General features: G+C 44.4%; 1 protein-coding gene across 1 annotated transcript in view; it reads right to left on the bottom strand.

Annotated features, from left to right (window-relative positions):
* Positions 1 to 549: 549 nt before the first annotated feature.
* LOC132832638 (uncharacterized) overlaps positions 550 to 23,080 on the bottom strand; it is a 68,182-nt gene continuing 45,651 nt past the window's right edge. Inside the window, exons 8-12 of the mRNA XM_060850719.1 lie at positions 19,203 to 19,463; positions 16,135 to 16,410; positions 15,740 to 16,018; positions 14,156 to 14,262; positions 550 to 2,617 (exon numbers count right to left, since the gene is read on the bottom strand). Of these exons, the coding sequence (XP_060706702.1) occupies positions 2,288 to 2,617; positions 14,156 to 14,262; positions 15,740 to 16,018; positions 16,135 to 16,410; positions 19,203 to 19,463 (1,253 nt within the window). The 3' untranslated portion in view covers positions 550 to 2,287. The remainder of the gene's footprint in view (positions 2,618 to 14,155; positions 14,263 to 15,739; positions 16,019 to 16,134; positions 16,411 to 19,202; positions 19,464 to 23,080) is intronic.

The following is a 23,080-nucleotide window of genomic DNA, read 5'->3' as shown; positions in this document are numbered from 1 at the left end:
TTGACTCCGTGACATGCAAAAGTATTTAATAACTATGGTGTGGCATAAACTCCTTATTTAATGATTAACTGCTTTAACCGTGGGTGCATAAACTAGAGCAATTACTGTAACGTCTACATATAACATTATGGCACTGAACCAATATTCCTGAAAGGTCAAGCAATAATCCAGAGAAACATGAGTGGGATAACTCCACAAAGGCTGGTATTCTGTCACCAAATCACCCTTTATTCACACGTGGAGAGTCCTTGACAGTGATCGAGCCCCCTCAGAGCTAGCTCTCAGAGTGGCCGAACCTCTGACACTCCTGTTTATTTTTAAATTTTTTTAATTTAACCCCCACCCTACCGCCTAACTGCGGTAGTGCTTACTTTCACATTCCATTTATTTTTTTTTAACTTTTTAAATTCTTTTTTCTTTTTTTCTCTGAGTCAGCTCTCAGAGTGAATGTTACCTCTGACACTCCTGTTTATTTTTTTAAAAATTCTTTTCTTTTTTTAACCCACACACTATCGCCTAACTGCGGTAGTGCTTATTTTCATATTCCATTTATTTATTTTATTAAACAAATTACAAAACAGTTTACAAGAAAACATTTACAGCTGTACAAGAGACAGCATTTTTACAAGGAAGAGGAGCAGCAAAGCTAGGCCCCAAACCCTACTGTTCAACCATATTCCAGGGAGTTAAGGACACACCTCAAATCCCAGTTCCACATATGACAAGACAGTGACAATGCTAAAAATGTGTTGCTGGAAAAGCGCAGAAGGTCAGGCATCATCCAAGGAACAGGAGATTCGACATTTCGGGCATAAGCCCTTCTTCAGGAACCATTTTCAGCTCTGATCTTCAGCCTCCTGTTCCTTGGATGCTGCCTGACCTGCTGCGCTTTTCCAGCAACGCATTTTCAGCTCCGATCTCCAACATCTGCAGACCTCACTTTCTCCATGAAGACAGTGACAATGGCATTTGTACATTAGACAATACTGTTACATACAGAAGTGCAGACAATACAGACTCAGCAAGCCCCCGTCCCTCCCACCTTCCGACCACGCTGAAGCAGCCCGCTCCTACCCACCTTCCAGCTTCACTAACCACCCTCAGCATCTTTTGACCATCTCTGGGGCAGATATTCCATTTATATCTGTCAGCCAGGGCTCCCTGATTGGGGCTGTTAATCTGGTCCAATCAGGGAACTCAGATTCTATGAGGTCCAGCTGGCTGACCTCATTACAATCATTACAGACAGCACAGCACAAAAAAATTATATGCAATTTATTGGATGGATGCTTGGTACAGATATTCTCAACAATATCCTTTCCCCAGTCCTTCACTCTTTCAGTCAAATGATTTGTAGTGATAGAGCTTTCAATCTGTTGTTTAAAGCACTGTTTATTAATCTTTTCAGACTGAAAAGTAACAGTTCCCAACTTCTCAGTAGAATCTGTCACTCAGTTTCTCCATAAATACCCTAATAATCCCAGCCAGAGCATTCCCATTATCTGAAAGAGTTAATTCCTTGAGATCTGCCCTTCCCAGCGGATAACTCACTGCAAACTATCCAGTGCATGGCAGCACAGCAGAGAACATATTCATCACTTGTGCTGCACATCAGTAATAACTCATTAAAACTACCACTATCCTTGACATGCAGGATCACAGTCATTTCCCCAACTTCGACGCCGTACCTCCATGTTGTATAATTTCCAGTCCAGCTCTTTTTGTGGTGACCTTTCCTCTCACTGTTTGAAAACCTTGAATATGCTTTCCTATTCAATACTGGTGAATAACTTGTCTTGACGTAGGGTGGCACGGTGACTCAGGCTGCCTCACAGTGCCGTGGATCCAGGTTCGATTCCAGCCTCGGGTTGCTGTTAGTGTGGAGTTTTCTCCCCGTGTCTGTGTGGGTTTCCTCCAGGTGCTCCGGTTTCCTCCCACAGTCTAACGCTTTGCAGGTCAGGCAGATTGACCATGATAAATTTCCCATAATGTCCACGGATGTGCAGGCAAAGTGGATTAACAATGGAAAATGCAGGGTTACAGGGATGGGCTGGGGGGGATGGCTCTGGTAGGATGCTGTTCAGAGGGTCAGTGTGAACTTGATGGGTCAAATGGCCTGCCTCTGCATTATAGAGATTCTATGAAATACAATTGTGAAGCTGACCAGACCTTCCTTTCCCTTGTGAGCACAACTTGCCATCCACATTCATTTCAATTTCTATGTTCCTTGCAATTAATGTTAGTCCTTCAAACTCTGGGAGACACAGTCTAGGCTTGACTTGGTCATTCAGAACAGGTTCTTTCTGAATAAACTCTGCATTGCCTCTTGTTCCTCACTGGTGGTTAAGAATTCAGTTACATGGCTACCTAGATGATATTTCACTGTGTTTCCATCAGAAACATTGCTAGCAGGATTTAATTTGTCTGTTTCTGAGGGACTCTCTTCTTTATTTACGGCTTCATTCCCTTCCTCCAGGCCATGTGGATATTTGGACTCTCTCTGTAAGGGCTGTGTTTTGAGCTGGGCCTCAGATTTGCTCATCAGCTTCAGTTCCACATTCTTATCCATGACTTCCTGCTGATGGAGGGTGGGCCCGGTCTCCAGAAAGACCTGAGCGGGAATTAATGAAAATATTAAACCGCGTTATAACTGAGAAAAATGTAAATGTCCCTATTAACAGGCCAGTAACAGTAAATTTGGAATCATTACATTTTAAAGTTCTTTTCAAGGATTTATATCGAACAGCTGTTTTGGATTTCTTGTTGAATCAGCTGACTGCTTCTTGTCGTTTATATAAAATGATTTAGAAACAAATATAGGAGGCATGGTTAGTTAATTTGCAAATGATACTGAGGCAGCACAGTGCCTCAGTGGTTAGCACTGTCGCCTCACAGCTCCAGGGACCCAGGTTTAATTCCAGCCTTGGGTGACTCTCTGTGTAGAGTTTGCACATTCTCCCTGTGTTGGCGTGGGTTTCCTCCGGGTGCTCTGGTTTCCTCCCACAGTCCAAAGATATGCAGGCCAGTTGAATTGGCCATGCTCAATTACCCCATAATGGTCAGGGATGTGTAGGTGAGGTGGTTTAATCAGGGCTAAATGTAAGATAGTAGGGGATGGGAATGGGTCTGGGTGGGTTACTCTTCCGATGATCAGCGTGGACTTGTGGGCGAAATGGCCTGTTTTCACACTGCAGGGAGTCTGCTCTATGAGCATTGAAATAGGTGATGGTGTGGACAGTGAAGAAGGTTATATCAGAGTACGATGGGACCTTGATCAGACAGAACAATGGGCTGAGGAATGGCAGATGGAGTTCAATGTAGGTAAATGTGAGGTGTTGTGTTTTGGAAAGACAAATCAGGATAAGCCTTATACTGTAAATGGCAGGGCCCTGGAGAGAGCTGCTGAACAAACAAACCTTGGGGGTACAGGGGCATAGTTCCTTGAAAGTGGAGTTCCAGGTGGACAGGAAGGAGACGCGGTATGCTTGCTTTCATTGAGCACAGCCTTGAGGATAGGAATTGGGAGTATATACTGCGTCTGTACAGGACATTGATAAGACTGTTTTTGGAATGATGCGTACAACCTGTCTACAGGAAGTATGGTGCTAAAGCTGAGAGGATGCAGAGAAGATTTCCCATGATGCTGCTAGGATTAGAGGGTTTGAGTGATAGGGAGGGGCTGAATAGGCCGAGGCTATTTTCCCTGGAGCGTCGGAGGCTGAGGGGTGATCTTCAGGAAGTTTATAAAATTAAGGGTACGGATAGGATTAAAAGACAAGATTTTTTCTTAAGGTTGGGGGAGACCAATACCAGAGGGCATAGGTTTAGGGAGAGAGGGGAAAAATATAAGAGGGATCTAAAGGGGAACGTCTTCACACAGAGAGTGGGGAATGTACAGAATGAGCTACCAGAGGTAGTGGGGGAGGTTGGTACAATTCCAGCATTTAAAAGGCATCTGGATGGGTATATCAATAGGAAGGGTTTGGGGGATATGGGCCAATAGATCGTATTGGGATGTCTGACTGGGATGTGATATATCAGGGAGGGTGATGGAGACTGAGCTGTTAACGCTCTGATATATCAGGGAGGGTGATGGAGACTGAGCTGTTAACGCCGTGATATATCAGGGAGGGTGATGGAGACTGAGCTGTTACCACTGTGATATATCAGGGAGGGTGATGGATCCCTCAGTCCAGGAGGCAGTCACACCCTTTCCCAAAGGGTCTTTGATTCGTTCAGTAGTCAAGGGTACTAGTACTTAATTGTCTATTACCCTGCCCCCCACGTCCTCATTCCCCACCCCCTACGTCCTCAATCCCCTCCCCTGGAAGCACAGGGGCTAGAGGGTGGAGGAGCGAATGGACGAGGGCTCCATGGTACACAATGCCATTGATGTGTGGAGAATTAATGGGAATATATAAGTGGTAGGGATCAGCGTTTTCAGTGAGATAGACTAAGTTCTCTGCAGCTGAGAGTTCAGAAGATTGTGTTGCTTGCAGCTACTTGAGTTCAGGACATCAGCACAGGGTTAAAGAGGATCTGGCAGTAGGAAGGGAATGATCCCAGATCATCCTCCACATTGGCAACAACAGCAAGAGTTGGTTTTGTGGGATAATGAGCACCTTGGAGGGCACTTGCTGTCGAACTGGGCAAAGTGGGGGCACTGCTCACCTGACCTGTGCTATGTCCAGTGTCCTGCTGAGTTGTACAGTGACATCCCTGCTGTTTAGTTCAAGGCTAAGGGAGAACCTTTGGGAAGATGTGAAAAATTCAGGCAGTGTTTGCTGACACTGTGCATCCATGTTAATCCGGAAACACGCCCAATTCCAGGCACATTCCAGCATCATGCCAAACTTACATGTATGTCATACAAATTTTTTTCTCTGCATTTGTGTATGTTTCTGAAGCAGGGATCAGTGAGAGGGAGTGAGGACACAGGATCGGGATATGGTGGGAGTGAGGACCGGATGGATGGGGAGAGAGGACATGGTGGGGAATGAGGATGTAAGGGGGAGGGGAAGAGAATGGGAATGTGGGCGGGGAACAGGCACGTGGGGGTGGAGGGGATTCAGGACGTGGGTGGAGGGGAACGGGCACTTGGGAGTGGAGAGGATTGAGGACATGGGGGGAGGGGAATGAGGACATGGGGGGAGGGGATTGAGGACGTGGGGGGGGGGAAATGAGGACGTGGGGTCGAGGGGATTGAGGACCTGGGTGGAAGGGAATGGGCACTGGAGTGGGGGGGGGGGATTGAGGATGTGGGGGGCAGGGTAATGGGCACGTTGGTGGAGGGGAATGAGGACATGGGTGGAAGGGAATGGGCACGGGGGGGGGGGGGAGGGAAGGGGATTGAGGACATAGGGGGTGGGGAATAGGCACGTGGGGGTGGAGGGGATTGAGGATGTAGGGGGTGGGTACGTGGGGGAGGGAGGGGAATGAGGACATGGTTAATGAGGAGGTAGTGGGAATGCAGAAGGGGAAGGAATGTGTAAGCGGTACCCAGGAAGCCTCCAGCCCTCCTCCTTCCAACCCTCCCTCCCTTTCCCTTTTCCCTCCCCCACTCCTTCCCCCTCTCCCAGGTCCATCCCCACCATTTCTTGGGAACCATGTTGCCTTCCAATCCCCTCTACTGAGCACACCCCCAATTTCCTGGGCCTGTTCCCACCTTTTCTCCGGTTCCATTACCACTTATCCAGCTTCCTCGGACCCATTCCCCCTCAGGCAGGTACCATCAGCACCCCCTGTAGCGTGCAGACCCTGTGGGAGACATTAGGGTTCAGGACATCAGCACAGATCATACTGTGGGAGATATTGGGCCTTGCTCCCCCCATTCCCCCAGACACGTGGGAATTAAAAGTAACACCGAGCGTGCATGCACTTGTGTCAGCAAACACAATCAGGTCTTAACTGGAAAAGATAAAGCAAGAGATCTAGATACCAATAAGGGAAATGATGATCAGTGTATGGAAGGAAGGGACAGAGCATACACGTTAGGTGTGCACTGGAGATGAAACTAGAAGTTACAAGAATATTAAAAAGACAGAACTAAAGGCTCTGTATCTGAATTTGCAAAGCGTTTATCACCGATGGAATGAATTGAGAGCACAATTAGTTTTAATCTGACAGCTATGACAGAGACATGGTTACAAAATGAAAAAGACAGTGTCTAACATTAGATGCGATTCTACAACTGGACAGCATTTGTTGGATAATGCTGAGTGTGCATGGAATTATGCTGACAACCAATGTAGGATTGAGGGTCAGAGAGGCCTACAGCACAGATACAGGCCCTTCGGCCCAGACTGGTCCATGCAGACCAAAATATCCACCCACGCTAACCCCATTTCCCTGCACTTGGCCCATATCCTATTAATCCTTTCCTATCCATGTATTTGTCCAAATGCCTTGTAAATGCTGTTAATGTACCCGTCCCAACCACTTCTGCTAGCTGCTCATTCCATCTGCATACCACCCTCTGTATAAACACGTTGCCCCTCTGGTTCCCTTTTATTCGTCCCCCTCTAACCTGAAACTGATGTCGTCTTGTACTGGATTCCCCAACCTTGGGAAAAAGACTGAGTGCATTCACCCTATCCATGCCTCTCATGATGTGATACACCTCTCTAAGATCCCCTCTCAGTCTCCTACGCTTTAAAGAAAAAGGTCCTAGCTGGTCCAACCTCTCCCTATAACTCAGACTGTTGTGCCCTGGTAACATCCTTGTAAATTTCTTCTGCACCCTTTCCAGTTTAATAACATCCCTCTTGTAACAAGGTGACCACAACAGAACACAATACTTGAGCTTGGCCTCACCAATGTATAACTGCAACATAACTTCTCAACTTCTATCCTCACTGCCCTGACTAATGAAGGGCAGTGTGCCAAAAGCCTTCCTCACTGCCCTGTGTCTACCTGTGACTTCACTTTCACACTGCACCTGAGCTCCAAGATCCCACTGTTCAGACTCGCACCCTTTTGTGTACTGGATGTGTACTCGATATATCAGTTGCCAGTGCTCTGACTTGTTCTAACAGAAAGCACGTGTGCCTGCACTGTGATGGTTCAATTAAAGACAAGGTGACAGCCATTCACTGCTTCATTTCTCAGGGCAATGCCTGACTAATCAGAGCCAACCTGCCGAGTTTGAAAGCAAAATGATGTCTGTCAGTTCACAATCAACCGTCATTAACTGTTGCATTCTCCAAGCAATGTCTACCAAAGTCCACTTGCCAACCAATCAGCACTGTTCTCTCATACCGTATAAATACTTTCAGCAGTACCACAGGTACACATTCCTTTATCCAAAACCCTCGGTGGCCAGCTGTTTTTCAGATTTTGGAATAAATGACAGTTAAACAGTGAAATTTTAAAACTCTTACCAAACAGCAGACATACCTGGGAGTACTATAAGCCCTGAGACAGAATTGACCCCTGCTAATGCTGGGCCACGCCACCAAGTCTGAGTGAGACGTGGGTCAAGTGGGTGTGAAGTTGGGATAACCGTTTGCAAACAACCTTGTTACAAAGAAAAATGTTTTACAAGAACATTAAGGATTTCGGATAAAGGATTGTGTACTTGTAAATTCTGTATTACCAAATGTCTATTTGTTTGGTGAGACAGAGATATACAATGAAGACTAAACTTCGCAATGCCAACACAGCCCAACTTACACACAGGTTAAGACAAAGTAAGTTTTCTATTGAAATTCTTTAAGATTATATTAAATCTGAGGTTGTGCCAGATTTAATTTCTAAGTGTATTGATAATGAGATACATTTGGCACGATAAGATTGAACAGATGGTAATAGGCTTATCATTTCTCAAATGATAAGTGTTGAACTTCAAAGGGACTTTATTGTCCTTGTTCATGGGAACTGAAAGTTACAGTTAACAGCAAGCAATTAAAGCAAATGACATGCTGTCCCTCAGTGTAAGGGGATTTGAGTACAGGAGTAAAGACACTTTACTGCAATTCTATTGAGATGTCACCTAAACTACTGTGTGTAGTTTAGGTGTCCGTACCAATGGAAAAATATACTTGGTGCAGATAGAAATTTTACCAAACTAATTACTGTGATGGAATGATTGCCCCAGGAAGTAAAGTTAAGAAAACTGGGCCTTTATTCTCTTGAGTTAGAAGAATGTGAGATGATCTCACCCAAACATAACCCATTTTCCAGTGGTCAACAGGGTCAATGGAGGTTGGCTGGGAGTTAGGAATTAATGCCTGTGGGACTCAGCCCAGATTAGGGGGTACCTCACTGAGGTCTGAGGTGGGAAGGAATTCATTCACTCAGAACCCGGTGATGCATCGGTACGGACTGTCTCGGGAGGCTGGGAATGCTCAATTGTTCGTATGTTGAGACTGAGATCAATAATGTTTGGCATATTAAAGAACATCAAGGGATATGAGGACAATGCAGGAAAATAATGTGGACTATCAGAAAATGAATGGTGGAGTAGGCCTGAAGAGCTGGCCTCTTGTTTGTTGCACTACAGGTGATCCCACTGCACTATATACACACACGCGCACGCACACATACACATACGCACACACATACACACACACACACACTCTCATACACATGCTCTCTCTCATATGCTCACAAATACTTCCCCCACACTCAGACTCACACACAGCACCCTCTCACAGACATATACCCCATTACAATCTCGCATAGACACACACTCTCTCACAGACACTCACACCCCCACACCCACCCACTTGCACACACACACTCGGTTTCCCCTAACATACACCCACATAAGTTTGTGAGGTGAATTTGTACTTGCAGAATTACACTTTATTTTGCTCAAAAACTGCATAAATCTGTGTAAAAGTCTTAAATCCCACTTTGGAAATAGAATCAGTCTGACCTAACATTAACCTCACACCTTCAACGCACTATCAGAGCTGAAATGGCACCTATTGTTAAAGCTATCTTGAGAATGTAACTTTAAAAAAAGTTCTGGGATTCTGGGTTCCTATGAAGGAACCGAAGCTAACATGATCATACTAAAAGATGAAAGACTCAAGCTAAATTTGTTTAATATTACATTCCATGACACTGCAATCCTGTTGTTATAAATTCTGTGTCTTATGGTCCTGTTCCACAACCACCGGATGAAAGAGCAACGCTCTGAAAGTTAGTGCTTCCAAATAAACCTGTTGGACTATAACCTGGTGTTGTGTAATTTTTAACTTTGTACACCCCAGTCTAACACTGGCTCCTCCAAATTATTCATTTGTTATGTTCTTATTCACTGTCCAGGCTCACTCTCTAGATGACCAATGCTCACTTACCTTATTCCTTTCCTTTTTAAATATCCATAAATACCCTTACTGTTTATTTCTAACTAGCATACTCTATTTTCCATCCTTATTAATCTGTTAGTTATTCTTTGCAGTCCTTCTGGCCAATCTTCTGACCTGACATTTCTGGAATGGGACACTTGTGGTTTCAACCTTAGACTACACTTAACTTCCTTTAGTTGGCCATAAGTGACATATTCTTCCCTTAGAATCTTACCTTCCACTGAGGAGGAATCTTGGTACTGTGAAATATATCTCCATAAATGGCTGACACTGCACCTTCATTGACCCATCCCTGAGCCTAATTTCTCTATCTTCAAGCCCCCAGAACTACCCTTAGTGAAGTTTAAAACCATAGTCTTAAATCCACACTGGTCCTCCTCAAACAGAATGGGATGTTTGATTATATTGGGATAACTGCTCCCTCGAAGCAACTTTATTCTGTGATTATTAATTAACCCTGTCTCATTGTACATTATCAGATGTAACCAACCTACTCTCTGGTTATCTTTACAACATGCTGCTCCATGAAACTGTCCCCAAAATATTTTATGAACTCATCATCCACAGAATTTACCAATCTTTCTTACTTATATATTTATGGAATAAAATCACCTATGTTCACTGCTGTACCTTTCTCACAAGTCCCCGGTACTCCTTCCTGCATCACCCATCCTACAGCATGGTGGGTCTTGGGGAAAATCTGAACAAAGCCGAGCTGTTATCGCCGTCAATCACTAAGTGCTACATTCTCCATGGCAACACCTCCATCAGAGCCCACTTGCTAACCAATCAGCACTCTTCTCTCATATATGTTGCTTTCCCTTTACATTAACACTCACGTGAATTCCCCTGATGAGTGCAAATGAAAAACTCAAAATGTGTCTTTTTCTTCAGCAACACTGAAGCTCTGAACTACCAAACGGCTATTTGGAGACGGAGGTACAACAAAGACCAAACATTAGGATATCAAACACACAGCGCAACTTCCAGGTAAGTTTTGAACTTTTCTCCAAGCTTGTATTAAACTGAAGGAGGTGCCAGGTTTTATTTCCCAATGTATTGATGATGTGAAGGTCAGACCCAGTCCCCCTGGCTGATGGATGTTTATGAGAGATCAGATGTAAGAAACACGCTGTATTTCTGATCCCTCACCAATGTGGATAACCTCACATTCCTCCACATTCCATTCCATGTGTGAATGTTCTTGTCCACTCACTTAGCCTTTGCAAGTCATCTTGTACCCTTCTTACAACCTCCTCTAATATCTAATTTAGTGCCATCTGCCAAGTTGGAAACATTAAATTTAATCCCACATCCCAATAATAAGTTTAAATTGTGAATAGCCAGATCCCCAGCACAGTTTCCTGTGGTGTCTCACTGACCACAGCCTGCTCACCTGAATACGACCCACTTTTCCCTATTGTACGCTTTCTGAATGTTAACCTTTCCAGTAGGTTCACCCAAATCACATTAATAAAACTAAATACTGAATAGGTGGATGAATTGAGAAGGTACTTTGTTTTTGAGGATAAACAAAATCACCAAAATATTTCTGAATCAGACGAGAAAAGGAGACAATGATAATCCCTCAGGATTATTGAAAAAGCTGTCAGAACACACACTGACAAACTCCCAGATCATAGACTTATACAGATGGACAGCATGAAAAAAGACCCTGCAGTCAAACTCATCCAAGCCGACCAGCTATCCTAAATGTATCCAATCCAATTTTCCAGCATTTGGCCCATTTCCCTCGAAACCCTTCCTTATCTGGATCCCTTTTAAATGTTGTAATTGTACCAGCCTCCACCACTTCCCCTGGCAGCTCATTCCATACACACGCCACCCTCTGTGAAAACACTGTGCCTTATCATCCTTTTAAAGTCTTTGCCCTCTCACCTTAAACCTATGCCCTCTAGTTTTGAACTCTCTTACCATCCTCTTCCTAGCGTCTTAAAAGGAGGTGGCACAGCAGTTGGCACTCACAGCGCCAGGGACCCTGGTTCAATCCCAGCCTCGGGCAACTGCCTGAATGGAGTTTGCACATCCTCCCATTGTCTGCGTGGGTTTCCTCCCACAATCACAAAGATGTGTAGGTTAGGTGAATTGGCTGTGCTAAATTGCCCATAGTGTTCAGGGGTGTGTAGGTTAGGTGCATTAGTCAGGGGTAAGGGGAATGGTCTGGGTGGATTACTCTTTGGAGGGTCAGTGTGGACTTGTTGGGCTAAAAGGCCTGTTTCCATACTGTAGGGAATCTATGAAGTCATCGCTGAGACAAAGGATGCATTTGTTTTAAATTTCCTAAAGTCCGTAAGGTTGAAAAATAGTCAACTTGACTCCTCTCTTCAAGAGACAGACGGTGGGAAAGTACAGGTCAGTTCACTCACTTCTGTCACAGGGAAAATGCTGGAATGTTAATAAAAGAGGCTGTACACAGATACCTCAACAATCTCAGTGCAATCAGGTTGGGTCAATGTGCTTTTGTGAAACTGCAATCATATTTGACTAATTTATTTCTTTGAGAAAGTAGCAAGCAACTGGTCAAAGGGAACATTGTGGAAATTGTGACCTCAGGTTGCCAGAAAGCATTTCACAAGAGACCACATCACAGGTTACCACATACCAATGGTAACGTGAAGTTGCGTAGACAGAGGATTGATGACCTAATATGAGAGATAGATTATGTAAAAACCTGTCATTTTCAGGTTGGCAAGATGTGACGAATGAAGAGTCACAGTGATCAGTGCAGAGGCCTTAATTATTTACAATGTAGATCAATTTGGTTTAAGGAACTAAATAGATGGTTACCAAATTTATTGATAATTCAAAGAAAGGCAGCAAAGTTAGTAGTAAAGAGACACTGGAGTCTGCAGAGGGATATAAATGGACAAGCATATGACAGCTGGTTTAGAATATGGTTAATATGACCTTGACCAAAGAGAGAACAAAGAAAAAACTTACAACCCAGGAACAGGCCCTTCGGCCCTCCAAGCCTGAGCCGATCCAAATCCACTGTCTAAACCTGTCACCCAATTCCTAAGCATCTGTATCCCTCTGCTCCCCACCTACTCATGCGTCTGTCCAGACACAACGTAAATTAATCTAATGTGCCCGCCTCTACTACCTCTGCTGGCAACGTGTTCCACACACCTTGTCCATTTTGGCAGCAAGAATAGGGAGTAATATCTCATTTAAAGGGAGAGAGACTGTGGAACTCTGAAGGGTTAAGATACATGATTCACAGAAAGTTAGGATGCAGGTACAGCAAGTGATTCGGAAGGCTAATTAAATGTTGCAGTTTAATGTAAGAGTTGATGCATAAAAGGATGTTGTGTTAAAGTTTACAAGGCATTGGTACTACAGCATCTGCAGGACCACCCACAGGTATGATCCCCTCATGTAAGATAAAGATATAGATGTATCAGAAGCCGTTCTGAGAAGGGGTTGCTAGGTTACCTTCTGAAGAATGTTGGACAGGTTGGGCCTCTATTCATTATAGTTTAGAAGTAGGAGAGATGTTCTTACTGGAACACACGAGATCCTGAGGGGATTTGATAATGTGGATGCTGAAAAAATGTTTCTATTGTGGGAGAGACTAGAATCATTGGATTCTTAGTTTAAAAATGAGGGATCTTCCATTTCAATGAACTGGGAGAAAATTTCTTTTCTGTCAGAGGATTGTGAATCTTCAGAACCTGTTTCTCCAGAAAGCAGTGAATGCAGGGACATTAACATTTTTTAAAGGTAGTGTTGATCTATTCTTGACCAACCGGGAGTCAAAGGTTATTTGGGGTCGGTTTGGAATTGAGGATTATCCCTGTGGGCCTAGTGACTACTACTGACCAAGCCTTTTGTTCATTAAATGGAGGTAGGAATAATGCACTATTCGGATTTACTAAAGGCTTTCGATAATTTATCACATGAAAGTCTCTTGAGTGAGGTCAGTATACGTAAAATGAAAAGATAAGTAGCACATTATTGTTTTGGCTGCCACACTAACAAAATGACGTGGAGGTTTTGGAGAGGATACAGAAACAGTTGACCTGGGGGTTGCCTGGTTTGGAGGGTATGAGCAATGAGGAGAGATTCGACAAACCTGGTTTGTTTTCACTTGAATGGAGACTGAGGGCTGTCCTGATGCATGTTTACAAAATTATGAGAGGCATGGATAGAATGAATTCTCAGGGTCTTTATCCCAGGGTAGAAATGTCAAATACCAGGGGACATAGGTTTAAAGTAAAGGGGGGAAAGTTCAAAGGAGATGTGAGAAGCAAGTTTTTTTAGAAACACAGGCTGGTAAATACGTGGAATGTGCTGCCAGAGGCAGTGGTAGGAGCCGGTATAATAGCAATTAAGAGGCATCTTCACAGAAAAATGAATCAGCGAGAGATAGAGGGATGCAGATCGCAGGGAGGTAAAAGGATTTTAGTTTAAAAAGGAGCCATGTATCAGCACTGGCTTTTCAGGCCAAAGGCTCTAAAGGTAAAGAGACCGGAACTGCACACGATACCCTCGGACTGAGGCTCCCCAAATGTAGCAAGATGTCTTCACTCCTATCGTCAAACCCTCTGGTGATAAAGGTCATTGTGCTTTGGTTAGATCACACATTCCACATTACCATACTAAACATGGCCAATTCACTCATTATTCCCTCAGTTCTACCTTCCTCTTTCTCAATGTCCAGTACAGGAGATTCCCCCAGACTCACCCTGTCCCCTCATTCCCCATTCCCCTCTCTCTCACTCTCCCCTCTCAGCGCCCTGTACTCCCAGTACAGGAGATTCCCCCAGACTCCCCCTGTCCCCTCATTCCCCATTCCCCTCTCTCTGAGTCTTACCTCTGTATGACCGTCTCCAGCTGATTATCCCGAATATAACCGCCAGTCCAGCGACTGATCCAGTAATAATAAGTATTATGGAAAGGTGGGACCACTCTCCGTTTTCTTCTAGAATTTGAAACACATTTGAATAACACCAGTATTATTTTTGTTCCTGGACCCATTCCCAATTTTTTGTTGATTGGGGACCATTTTAACCGATCCCACTCCTTGGGAATTGTTTAGATTGATTGAAATGCTGCTTTGACCCTTATCTGATTTCCCTGTACAGTGAAGTCACAAAAGATCCCATTGATGGGGATATAAACATCACGTTATTCCAAACCTAGGGGGTTACCCTGTTCCCATTCTCCCTGGTGTCTGTGCTCTGTCCTTGTTCAATCCCCAGAGCTACATTGGACAGCCCAGGAGGCAGCATCACTGATGGTTTTCATATCAAACTTCAAAGGGATGAGGAATAAACAGAGCGGCACGGTGGCTCAGTGGTTAGCACTGCTGCCTCACAGCACCAGGGTCCCAGGTTCAATTCTCAGCCTTGGGTGACCGTCTGTGTGGAGTTTGCACATTCTCCCCGTGTCTGTGTGGGTTTCCTCTGGGTGCTCTGGTTTCCTCCCACAGTCCAAAGATGTGCAAGTCGGGTGAATCGGTCATGACTAAATTGCCTGTAGTGTTAGGTGCATTAGTCAGAGGGAAATGGGACTGGGTGGGTTACCCTTCGGAGGGTCGGTGTGGACTGGTTGGGCCGAAGGGCTTATTTCCACACTGTAGGGAATCTAATCTGAACTGACTGTGGGAAACTGGGCTGAGCTGATAATGAAGAAAAAGACAGAGAAACAGTGCCGACACTTAAAAAAAAAAGCACTTGGTCCAATCTAACTCCAGGAATTGGTGCTAATTTACTGCAGTGAACCCACCATAGTGAAGAGATGAAATAAGTGAGAGAACCCAGCTCAAAGAAAAGGCTCCCACAAATGTCCAGCGATAGTGGGACAGACACTTGGGTATGGATCAACTAATCAAACAGAATTTGGGTGGATTTGTGAACTCAAAAACTCAAGTGTAAAGCTGACAGTGGAATTTCTTTGGAATTGAGCATCTTTAAAAAGAATAAACACAATGAAACTTTGTTTTTCTGTTTGTGTTAATGTCGTTCTAACTGTCCTGCGTTGTTTCCTTTTGTGTAACTAACCCGTGCCCTGTGTTTGAAGAGTCACTGTAGGTTCTTGTGAATATGTTTCAGTGTCCGTCAGCAACATAAATAATAAAAATGTCAAGAAAATGATCCATCAAGTCAGACTTTCTAAGTATCCTTAAGACTGGGATTGGGAGGTCTTTGGTTTCTCAAGGAATCAGGGCATCTGGGAAGCAGAGAGTCAAGAGGATTGGAGGACAATGACTAGCCATGGTCATGTCGAATAACAGAGTAGAATTCATAGTGTACTTTAAAGTTTTAGGATTTTCAATTAAATTGTGGGGAAAATCATCCATAATCTTGTTGAATGGTGGAAAGGATTCAAAAGACAGACAGACAGACAGACAGACACACACACACACACACACACACACACACACACCAGTCCCTTACCCCACTGATAGAGCTTGCCCTCTGCCAGGCTGCTGTGTTCAATTTGACAGGAGTATTGATCCTCATCCCCAGCATTGATCTCAATCTCTTTCTGGATCTGATGGGTCCCATCGTGGTTCGGTCGAACCCCCGAGGATTGGGTCTCAGACATGACCTCTCCATTCCTTAGCCAGGTCACCTCGATGTCTGCAGGATAAAACCCAGTGACCAGGCAGGAGAGAGTGAGCGGCTTGTCCTGACCATTGGGCTCCCTCCTGGAGATGAACACTTCAGGCTGAACTGTGATGGGAAAGGGTGAAAACACAAACAACAGACAGACACTGAATGGAATGGGAGAACGGTTTCATAGATCAGTGAGGTTAGATCAGAACATGGAGCAAAACAGAAACACATACCTTTCCTTTCAAAGTATTGTTTTCCGAAGTGTAAACGTGATTTTAAACGCTCAACAAGTTCCTCTTCCAAATGCCATTTCCAATGCCTGTTCCACGCTTTATCCGAATCCCAGTTCTCCTTGATCTTCACTGCAAAGTGATTTGCTGCGACCCATCTCATTCTGTCCGGCTCTAAACTGATAAAGTCCTTTCCATCAAACCCAACATTCATCGATCTCTTAATAGAGCCATCAGCAGTGATCACAACAGTCCTTATGAATTGCAAAATATGCACTCCTGCCAAAGATAAAATGAGAAACACAAATTAATTGTTCGCTGAAAAGTTCCTTTAAAATCAGACATCACCCTGCTAGCTGAGTGTTACCCTGATGGATTACTTGGAGGGTTCTGTTACAGTAACAAGATCTCTCAGTGGGATCAGTTTCACATGAATCGATTCCTTGTCATGTAAACCCATAATAAGACATAGGACCAAGTCATTTAACATTGAGTCTGCTCTGTTCTTCATTGCCGACTTGATTGTGGTCTTAACTCCACTTTGTTTCTTGCCACTGACAACCCATCACTCATTTGTAGTGTTCTGACACGGGTAAACTCCCCTGCTTAATTTAAAACCAGGAACCCAGAAAAGATTTATCCCATGCAGTAATCTGTAAAAATTCGAGTGGCCAAGAACTATGTAAAGTAAAACTTAACAACTTTATTTCTCAAAGTATAACAAAGAATAATTAACCAACCACTACTTACAATTTATTTCTCTAACCTATCTTTTACTGCTCCTTTTATAATACTAGTCTGATAAAATTCCTAATTAAGATTTACAAAACAACACTTCTTATCTCAAAACCAGGTAGCTGTAAGTTCTTGCCTTCAGATCTTCCTGTGTCCTCTTTTCTCCTTGTTAGGAATTTCTGCGTCACAGGTTACTGATCAAAAAGGTACTTTTAAGAGAGATATTTTTTCAAACAGTCTGTTACATGCTAGGACTTGGCAGTTCCCCTCTCAACTGTTCAATTTTCCCCAGTCTTATACCCTCAAAGCATCGGATTGCCATTGGCTTCTAATATTGTCAATGTACTCAAGGCAAATGGGATTGTAGTTTGATTTTTGTTTCGGGTATAACTTAAACTGGTTGGCCTAAGGTGACTCTGTTTTTTTGTCGTTTCCGGGCAACTCAGTGAGTGCTGTTTGTTCTTAATCAAATGTTACTTTGTAAATTCTCCAGCACTCGATATGCTTGCCAAGTCCTTCACTCTTTTAAAGGTACACCCACATCTTCAGAACAGTAGATCAAAAATCTGTCTAAATCAGCCCAGCTTAGATTTAATTAACTAGTGCACTAGCAATTACAACCAATGTACCCACCATCTCTGCAACTATTTAAGAACCTAGGGATGCAACCTTTGGACTCATTAGTTTATCTTATGTCTTTTCCCTGTAGTGACAATGTTTAGTTTAAGATTCGGTGTCTTCTGTTTTGAAGTTTACGACATTTGTCCAAAGTCATTGCCATTTCCTTGTTTCCCATTATTAAACTCCCCAGTTTGTTTCCAACTCTCCTTACACAGAATCCAGAGGTAGGCCTGGGTATTGCTCAGGCACATGTCAGTGCACTAAGTGCTGCGCTCTGCAATGATGTTACCAATGGGCAGAGTGAGAAGTGGGAAGGGACCAAGAATAGATTCAAGGCAGATACCAGAAGTAACACTAAGGGAACAGGGAGAAACGTCATTAATACTGATTCTCAGATTGCTTTAGATAGAAAGGACTGGATCCAGGTAAGTGAAGTTCCAACCAGCCGATGGTCTCGAGGCTCGAGGGGAATGCTATGGACAACTGGGAATGGCCCTTGTTTCCCAGGCAAGGAATATTTGTAAGCCTTTGTGGTCAAGTTGGTATGAGCTGATTTGTTCCTTGGCGTTTTGTCTGTCCACTGACAGCTCCATTTTGAACAGAATTTTTATGCAAGTTGTACTTCACTAACACCTTACACTCGAGTAACGAGGAAAGAGCTACTGGAGGAATGAGGAAGAATTTCTCAAGGGAATAACCACCTGAGAAAGCAGGAAAACGGGGAAACTTACCACCGTCAGGTGATACAATAAATATCTGTGGACATTGAGAAGAAAACATTATTGTAATCTGGTAATGATAGCTGACAAGAAAGAAAAGAGAGATCTTTCATGTAGGTGCAGTTAGAACATTCAAAAAATATTTGGATAGATACAGGAATAGGAAAGGTTCATAAAGATATGGGTCAAGGACAGGCAGAGGGGACTTAATTAGTTTGAGAAATCTGGTCAGCATGGACAGGTTGGACCGAAGGGTCTGTTTCTGTGCTGTATGACACTATGGCTGCAGACAGGTTGAGAAAAGGTGAAAAGGGAAAGTGATTTTTCAACGCGGTCAAAGAAAGTGAAGGGATAAGAGCTGTTCCGGGAATGGAAAGCTGATCGGTGGGATGCAGATATAAGGTTCCTGTGAAGATGAACATGCTTTCGGGAGATGACCACATATTTAAAGCTCCTGGAGAGGAAAGAGAGGTTGGAGATTAAGCAGCAACAGGACAGGTATCTAGCTTTTTCTCTTTTACAGGAGGGTGATGATAATGGTAGATCTGAAGGAAACAGGGACAGAGGCCAAGGAGTGGGAAATGACAACAATAACAGCCACGGCAAACGCAATGAGACAAAGTAGTAAAATAAGCCCATTATTCACACGGGCAGTTGCATAAGGAGTCCATTTATGGGACAGAACAACACGAAGAGGTGGTTTGTAACAACAAACACAGGACCCTGATTGCCAGATGGGTATCATTGTTTTATATATTTCTGATCGCAGCTTCACTGCTGTGCAGAAGCTGATCCCATATGATAGTGTGCATCAGTGCAGGATTTGCTGCCTATTGGCCACTAGGTAGCCACTCCACAGCTGTCTCATACAGTTGTGGTCAGAGTGTCCCAACTCGTGTATGTCTCAGTCTCACCTATTGCAGTCTAACTGTGGTTGTATCCCGATCTGCTCTAGACAGGGCAGCTAGTGGGGGGAATCTGTATCAGTAATCTTACCAGACGTTTGGTTTGCACTTTTCATGACCGTCCTCAGGTTCTCCCTTGCCTTGGCAGAATGTTCGTTCCCTTGCTTTGTGAGAATTTTCCAGTAATTAGCATCGTACGCATCTGTCATCCACTGCTGCAAGGAGACTGTCTGACGGGTGTCACTGTCATAATAGGTCACAGGAACTCCATTGATCATTGTTGCACCAAAGTATTCAGGCAGGTCAGTTGTGCCAGAGACAGCCATAAAGGCTGCAGTGTAAATTTTGCTGTCTGTAGATTTAAACAAAAGTGAAAGGGTCAGGTTTGTGTACTCAGTCAAGCAAAGCCCATTCCCAAAAACCCTATAATCAATGACAGGAGTCACTCAAACTGTCAAATCCACTGTCTCAAAAAGCAGCTACAAACAGTACTGCAGTCAGTGGAGTTTCTGATTATAACACCCAGATAGTAACACACTCCATTCTCTTGTTTTTTTACATATAGAAAGACCTCTGCATTTCTGGCAGAAGGTTCTTAGGCTCCTTCAGAAATGTGCAGCCATACCTCTGTCATGACAAGTTAGCATGGTGGCTCAGTGGTTAGCACATAGCCCACCAGGGACCGGTGTTCAATCACATCCTTAGATGACTGTCTGGGTGGAGTTTGCACATTCTCCCAGTGCCTGTGTGGGTTTCCTCCCACAGTGCAAAGATGTGCACTGGCCGTGCTAAATTACCCCGTATTGCCCACGACCCACGCGTAGCAGCAACGTCTGGAACCAGAGACCAATGCCATGATTGGTGTGCCAACAATCATCATGGAAGATCAGAGCAGCTGTGTATGGCACAGTTACGCAGCTTAGAGTGAACGCTGAGTGAATGTCCAAAAGAGCTAGCACATGCACCTCTGCATTGGCCAGGAATGGAATCAGGAAATTCAGTACTTGTGGATGCATGTGAAGTATTCCAAAAAAACTATCAACTTTAATAGCAGAAGAAGCCTCTAAATCCGCATAACGATCCATCCTGTCCTCAGATGAAAGTAGAGGACTTACTCATGTATCAAGGAAGAGGACAGCCTTGTGATTGATTACTTTTCTAAATTTCCCATTGTTCAATAACTGAACAACACAACAAGCTCAACCATTGTTGACATGATGGATGATAGTTCCAATTTTGGAGCATGTGGCCAATTCTCAAAATGGCCATCGGGGTATGTGCAAATAGGCAAGGTGATGGCAGTTACTGGTTACTAGGTCTGCCCAAGCCAGACTGAACAAAGAAAATTACAGCACAGGGACAAGCCCTTCGGCCCACCGAGCCTGCACTGATCCAGATCCTCTATCTAAACCTGCCGCCTAGTTTCCAGGGATCTGTATCCTTCTGCTCCCTGCCCATTCATGTATCTATCTAGATACATTTTAAATGTTGCTATCGTATCCATCTCTGCTGGCAATGTGTTCCAAACCCCCCACCACCCTCTGCATAAAGAACTTTCCACGCATATCTCCCTTAAACCTTTCCCCACTCTGCTTGAACTTGTGACCCCTAGTAAGTGAATCCCCCACTCTGGGAAAAGTTGCCCTCTTGCTATCCACCCTGTCTACACCTCTCATGGTTTTGTAGATCTCAGTCAGGTCCCCACTCAGCCTTTCTTCCTCGCTTGCACCCTCTTCAAAACACCTACATCTTTTTGATAATTTGGCGACCAGAACTGTACACAGAATTCCAAATGTGGCTGGGCCAAAGTCTTATACAACCGTAAACATGACCTGCCAACCCTTGTACTCTATACCCCTTCCGATGAAGGTAAGCATGCTATATATCTTATTGACTGCTCTAATGACCTGTGTTGTCACTTCAGGGTACAATGGACCTGAACACCCAGATCTCTCTGTACATCAATTTTCTCCAGGACCTTTACATTTATTGTATAGTTTGCTCTTAAATTGGATCTTCCAAAATGCATCACCTCGCATTTGCCCAGATTGAACTCCATCTGCTGTTTCTCTGTCGAACTCTCCAATTTACCTATAGTCTGCTGCATTTTCCCCTTCACTATCTGCTACGCCACCCATCTTTGTGTGATCTGCAAACTTGCTAATCAGATTACTGATACCTTCCTCCAGATCGTTTCTGTATATCATAAACAACAGTGGCCCGAGCACAGATCCCTGTGGGACACCAGTGGTCTCCATGTTGAGAAACTCCCTTCCACTACTACTCTCTGTCTCTTGCTGTCCAGCCAGTTCTCCATCCATTTAGCTTGTCGCACACCTTCGACCCCATGTGACTTCACTGTTCCCATCACACTGCATTGTGTTTTGTTTAAAATTCGCTCATGGGATGTGGGCATCACTAACAGTTTGTGGCCTGCCCCCAGTTGCCCTTGAGAAGTGGGTGCTGAGCTGCAGTCCATGCGCTGTAGTTAGACCCAGAGTGTGTTGGGTAGGGTTCCAGGATTTTGACCTAACGATATATTTCCAAATCAGGATGGTGAGTGGCTTGGAGGGGAACTTATTCCTATGTGTCTGCTGCCCTCGTCCTTCCAGATGGAAGTAATTCTGCATTTGGAAAGTGCTGCCTAAGGATCATTGGTAAATTTACACAGTGCATCTTGCACATGGTACACACTGCTGCTACTGAGCATTGGTGGTGGAGGGAGTGGATGTGGTGCCAATTAAGTGGGCTGCTTTGTCTTGGTTGGTGACAGGTTTCTTGAGCGTTGTTGAGGCAGCGCCCATCCAGGCAAGTGATGAGTATTCCATCACTCTCCTGACTTGTGCCTTGAAGATTATGCTTTGGGATGTCATGGGATGGGTTCCCTGTCACAATATTCTTAACCTCTGACTTACCCTCGTAGTCCCCTGTATTTATATAGAGTGTCCAATTCAGTTTCTGGTCAATGGTAACTCCCAAGGTGTTGATACTCGGGATTCAGTAATGTTAACACCATTGCATTTGTCTCTTATTGGCAACGGTTATTGCCTGGCATTTGTGTGGCACAAATGTTAATTGCCATTTGTCAGCCTAAGCCTGGATATTGTTCAGATCTTGCTGGATTTGAACATGGACTACTTCAGTATATGAGGAGTCACAAATGGTATTAAACATCAGGATGTTCAATGATGATTGCACACTTCTGAACCTATGATAGAGGGAAGGTCATTGATGAAGCAGCAGATGGTTGGGCCAAGGAATCTACCCCGAGGGACTCCTGGTGCTGAGATAACTGATCTCCAACAACCACCTTCCTATGTGCCAGGTATGACTCCAACTGATAATCATTGATTCCAGTCATCAGCTCCTTCACCTTTAGACACCTCTTCAGTTACCTTCACCTTTCTCATTTTCTCTCCCTATCTCTCTCTCTCTCCAGCTCCACACGTCCCCCACCCCCCAGCCCCAAATCATTAACATTTTCAACGAGGATTCTGTAACTCCTGCCCTATGTCCACCTCCCCACAGCACTTTCACAATACCCTTTACTCCAAAGTGGCTGGTATAAAGGGGAAAGGGCTCCCCTCTCAACAGGGAGAAACAACTGGGGGTGTGTTTAACCTGAGGGTCACCGTGACTCAGGCAAGGGGTGAGATTGAGAAGGTGGGACTGTCATGGTAACCACAACAGCTACAGGAATGAACCAAAGCTGAGGCATATCAAACCAACTGCCCAGTCAGTTCAGCTCACTGACCCCCGCACCCGCTCAATCAGTGTAACCCTCCATTTAATACCAGCACCCCACCATGGACACATTCACCTTGCTCTTTAGTGAGCTCCCTGCAATGTGAAACCTCTCCGAGCAGTTGCTGCTCCACATCCATTCACAGTTATCCCCCACCCCAGTGATCCTTCTACACTCCAGCCTCTGTCCCTCGGTCACCCTCCTGGACAACTCAGGCTCCACAC

Source organism: Hemiscyllium ocellatum, chromosome 35 (genome assembly GCF_020745735.1).
Source record: "Hemiscyllium ocellatum isolate sHemOce1 chromosome 35, sHemOce1.pat.X.cur, whole genome shotgun sequence".
NCBI lineage: Eukaryota > Metazoa > Chordata > Chondrichthyes > Orectolobiformes > Hemiscylliidae > Hemiscyllium > Hemiscyllium ocellatum.
Note: the sequence above shows the minus strand (reverse complement) of the source record. Positions and strands in the feature narration are given on the sequence as shown.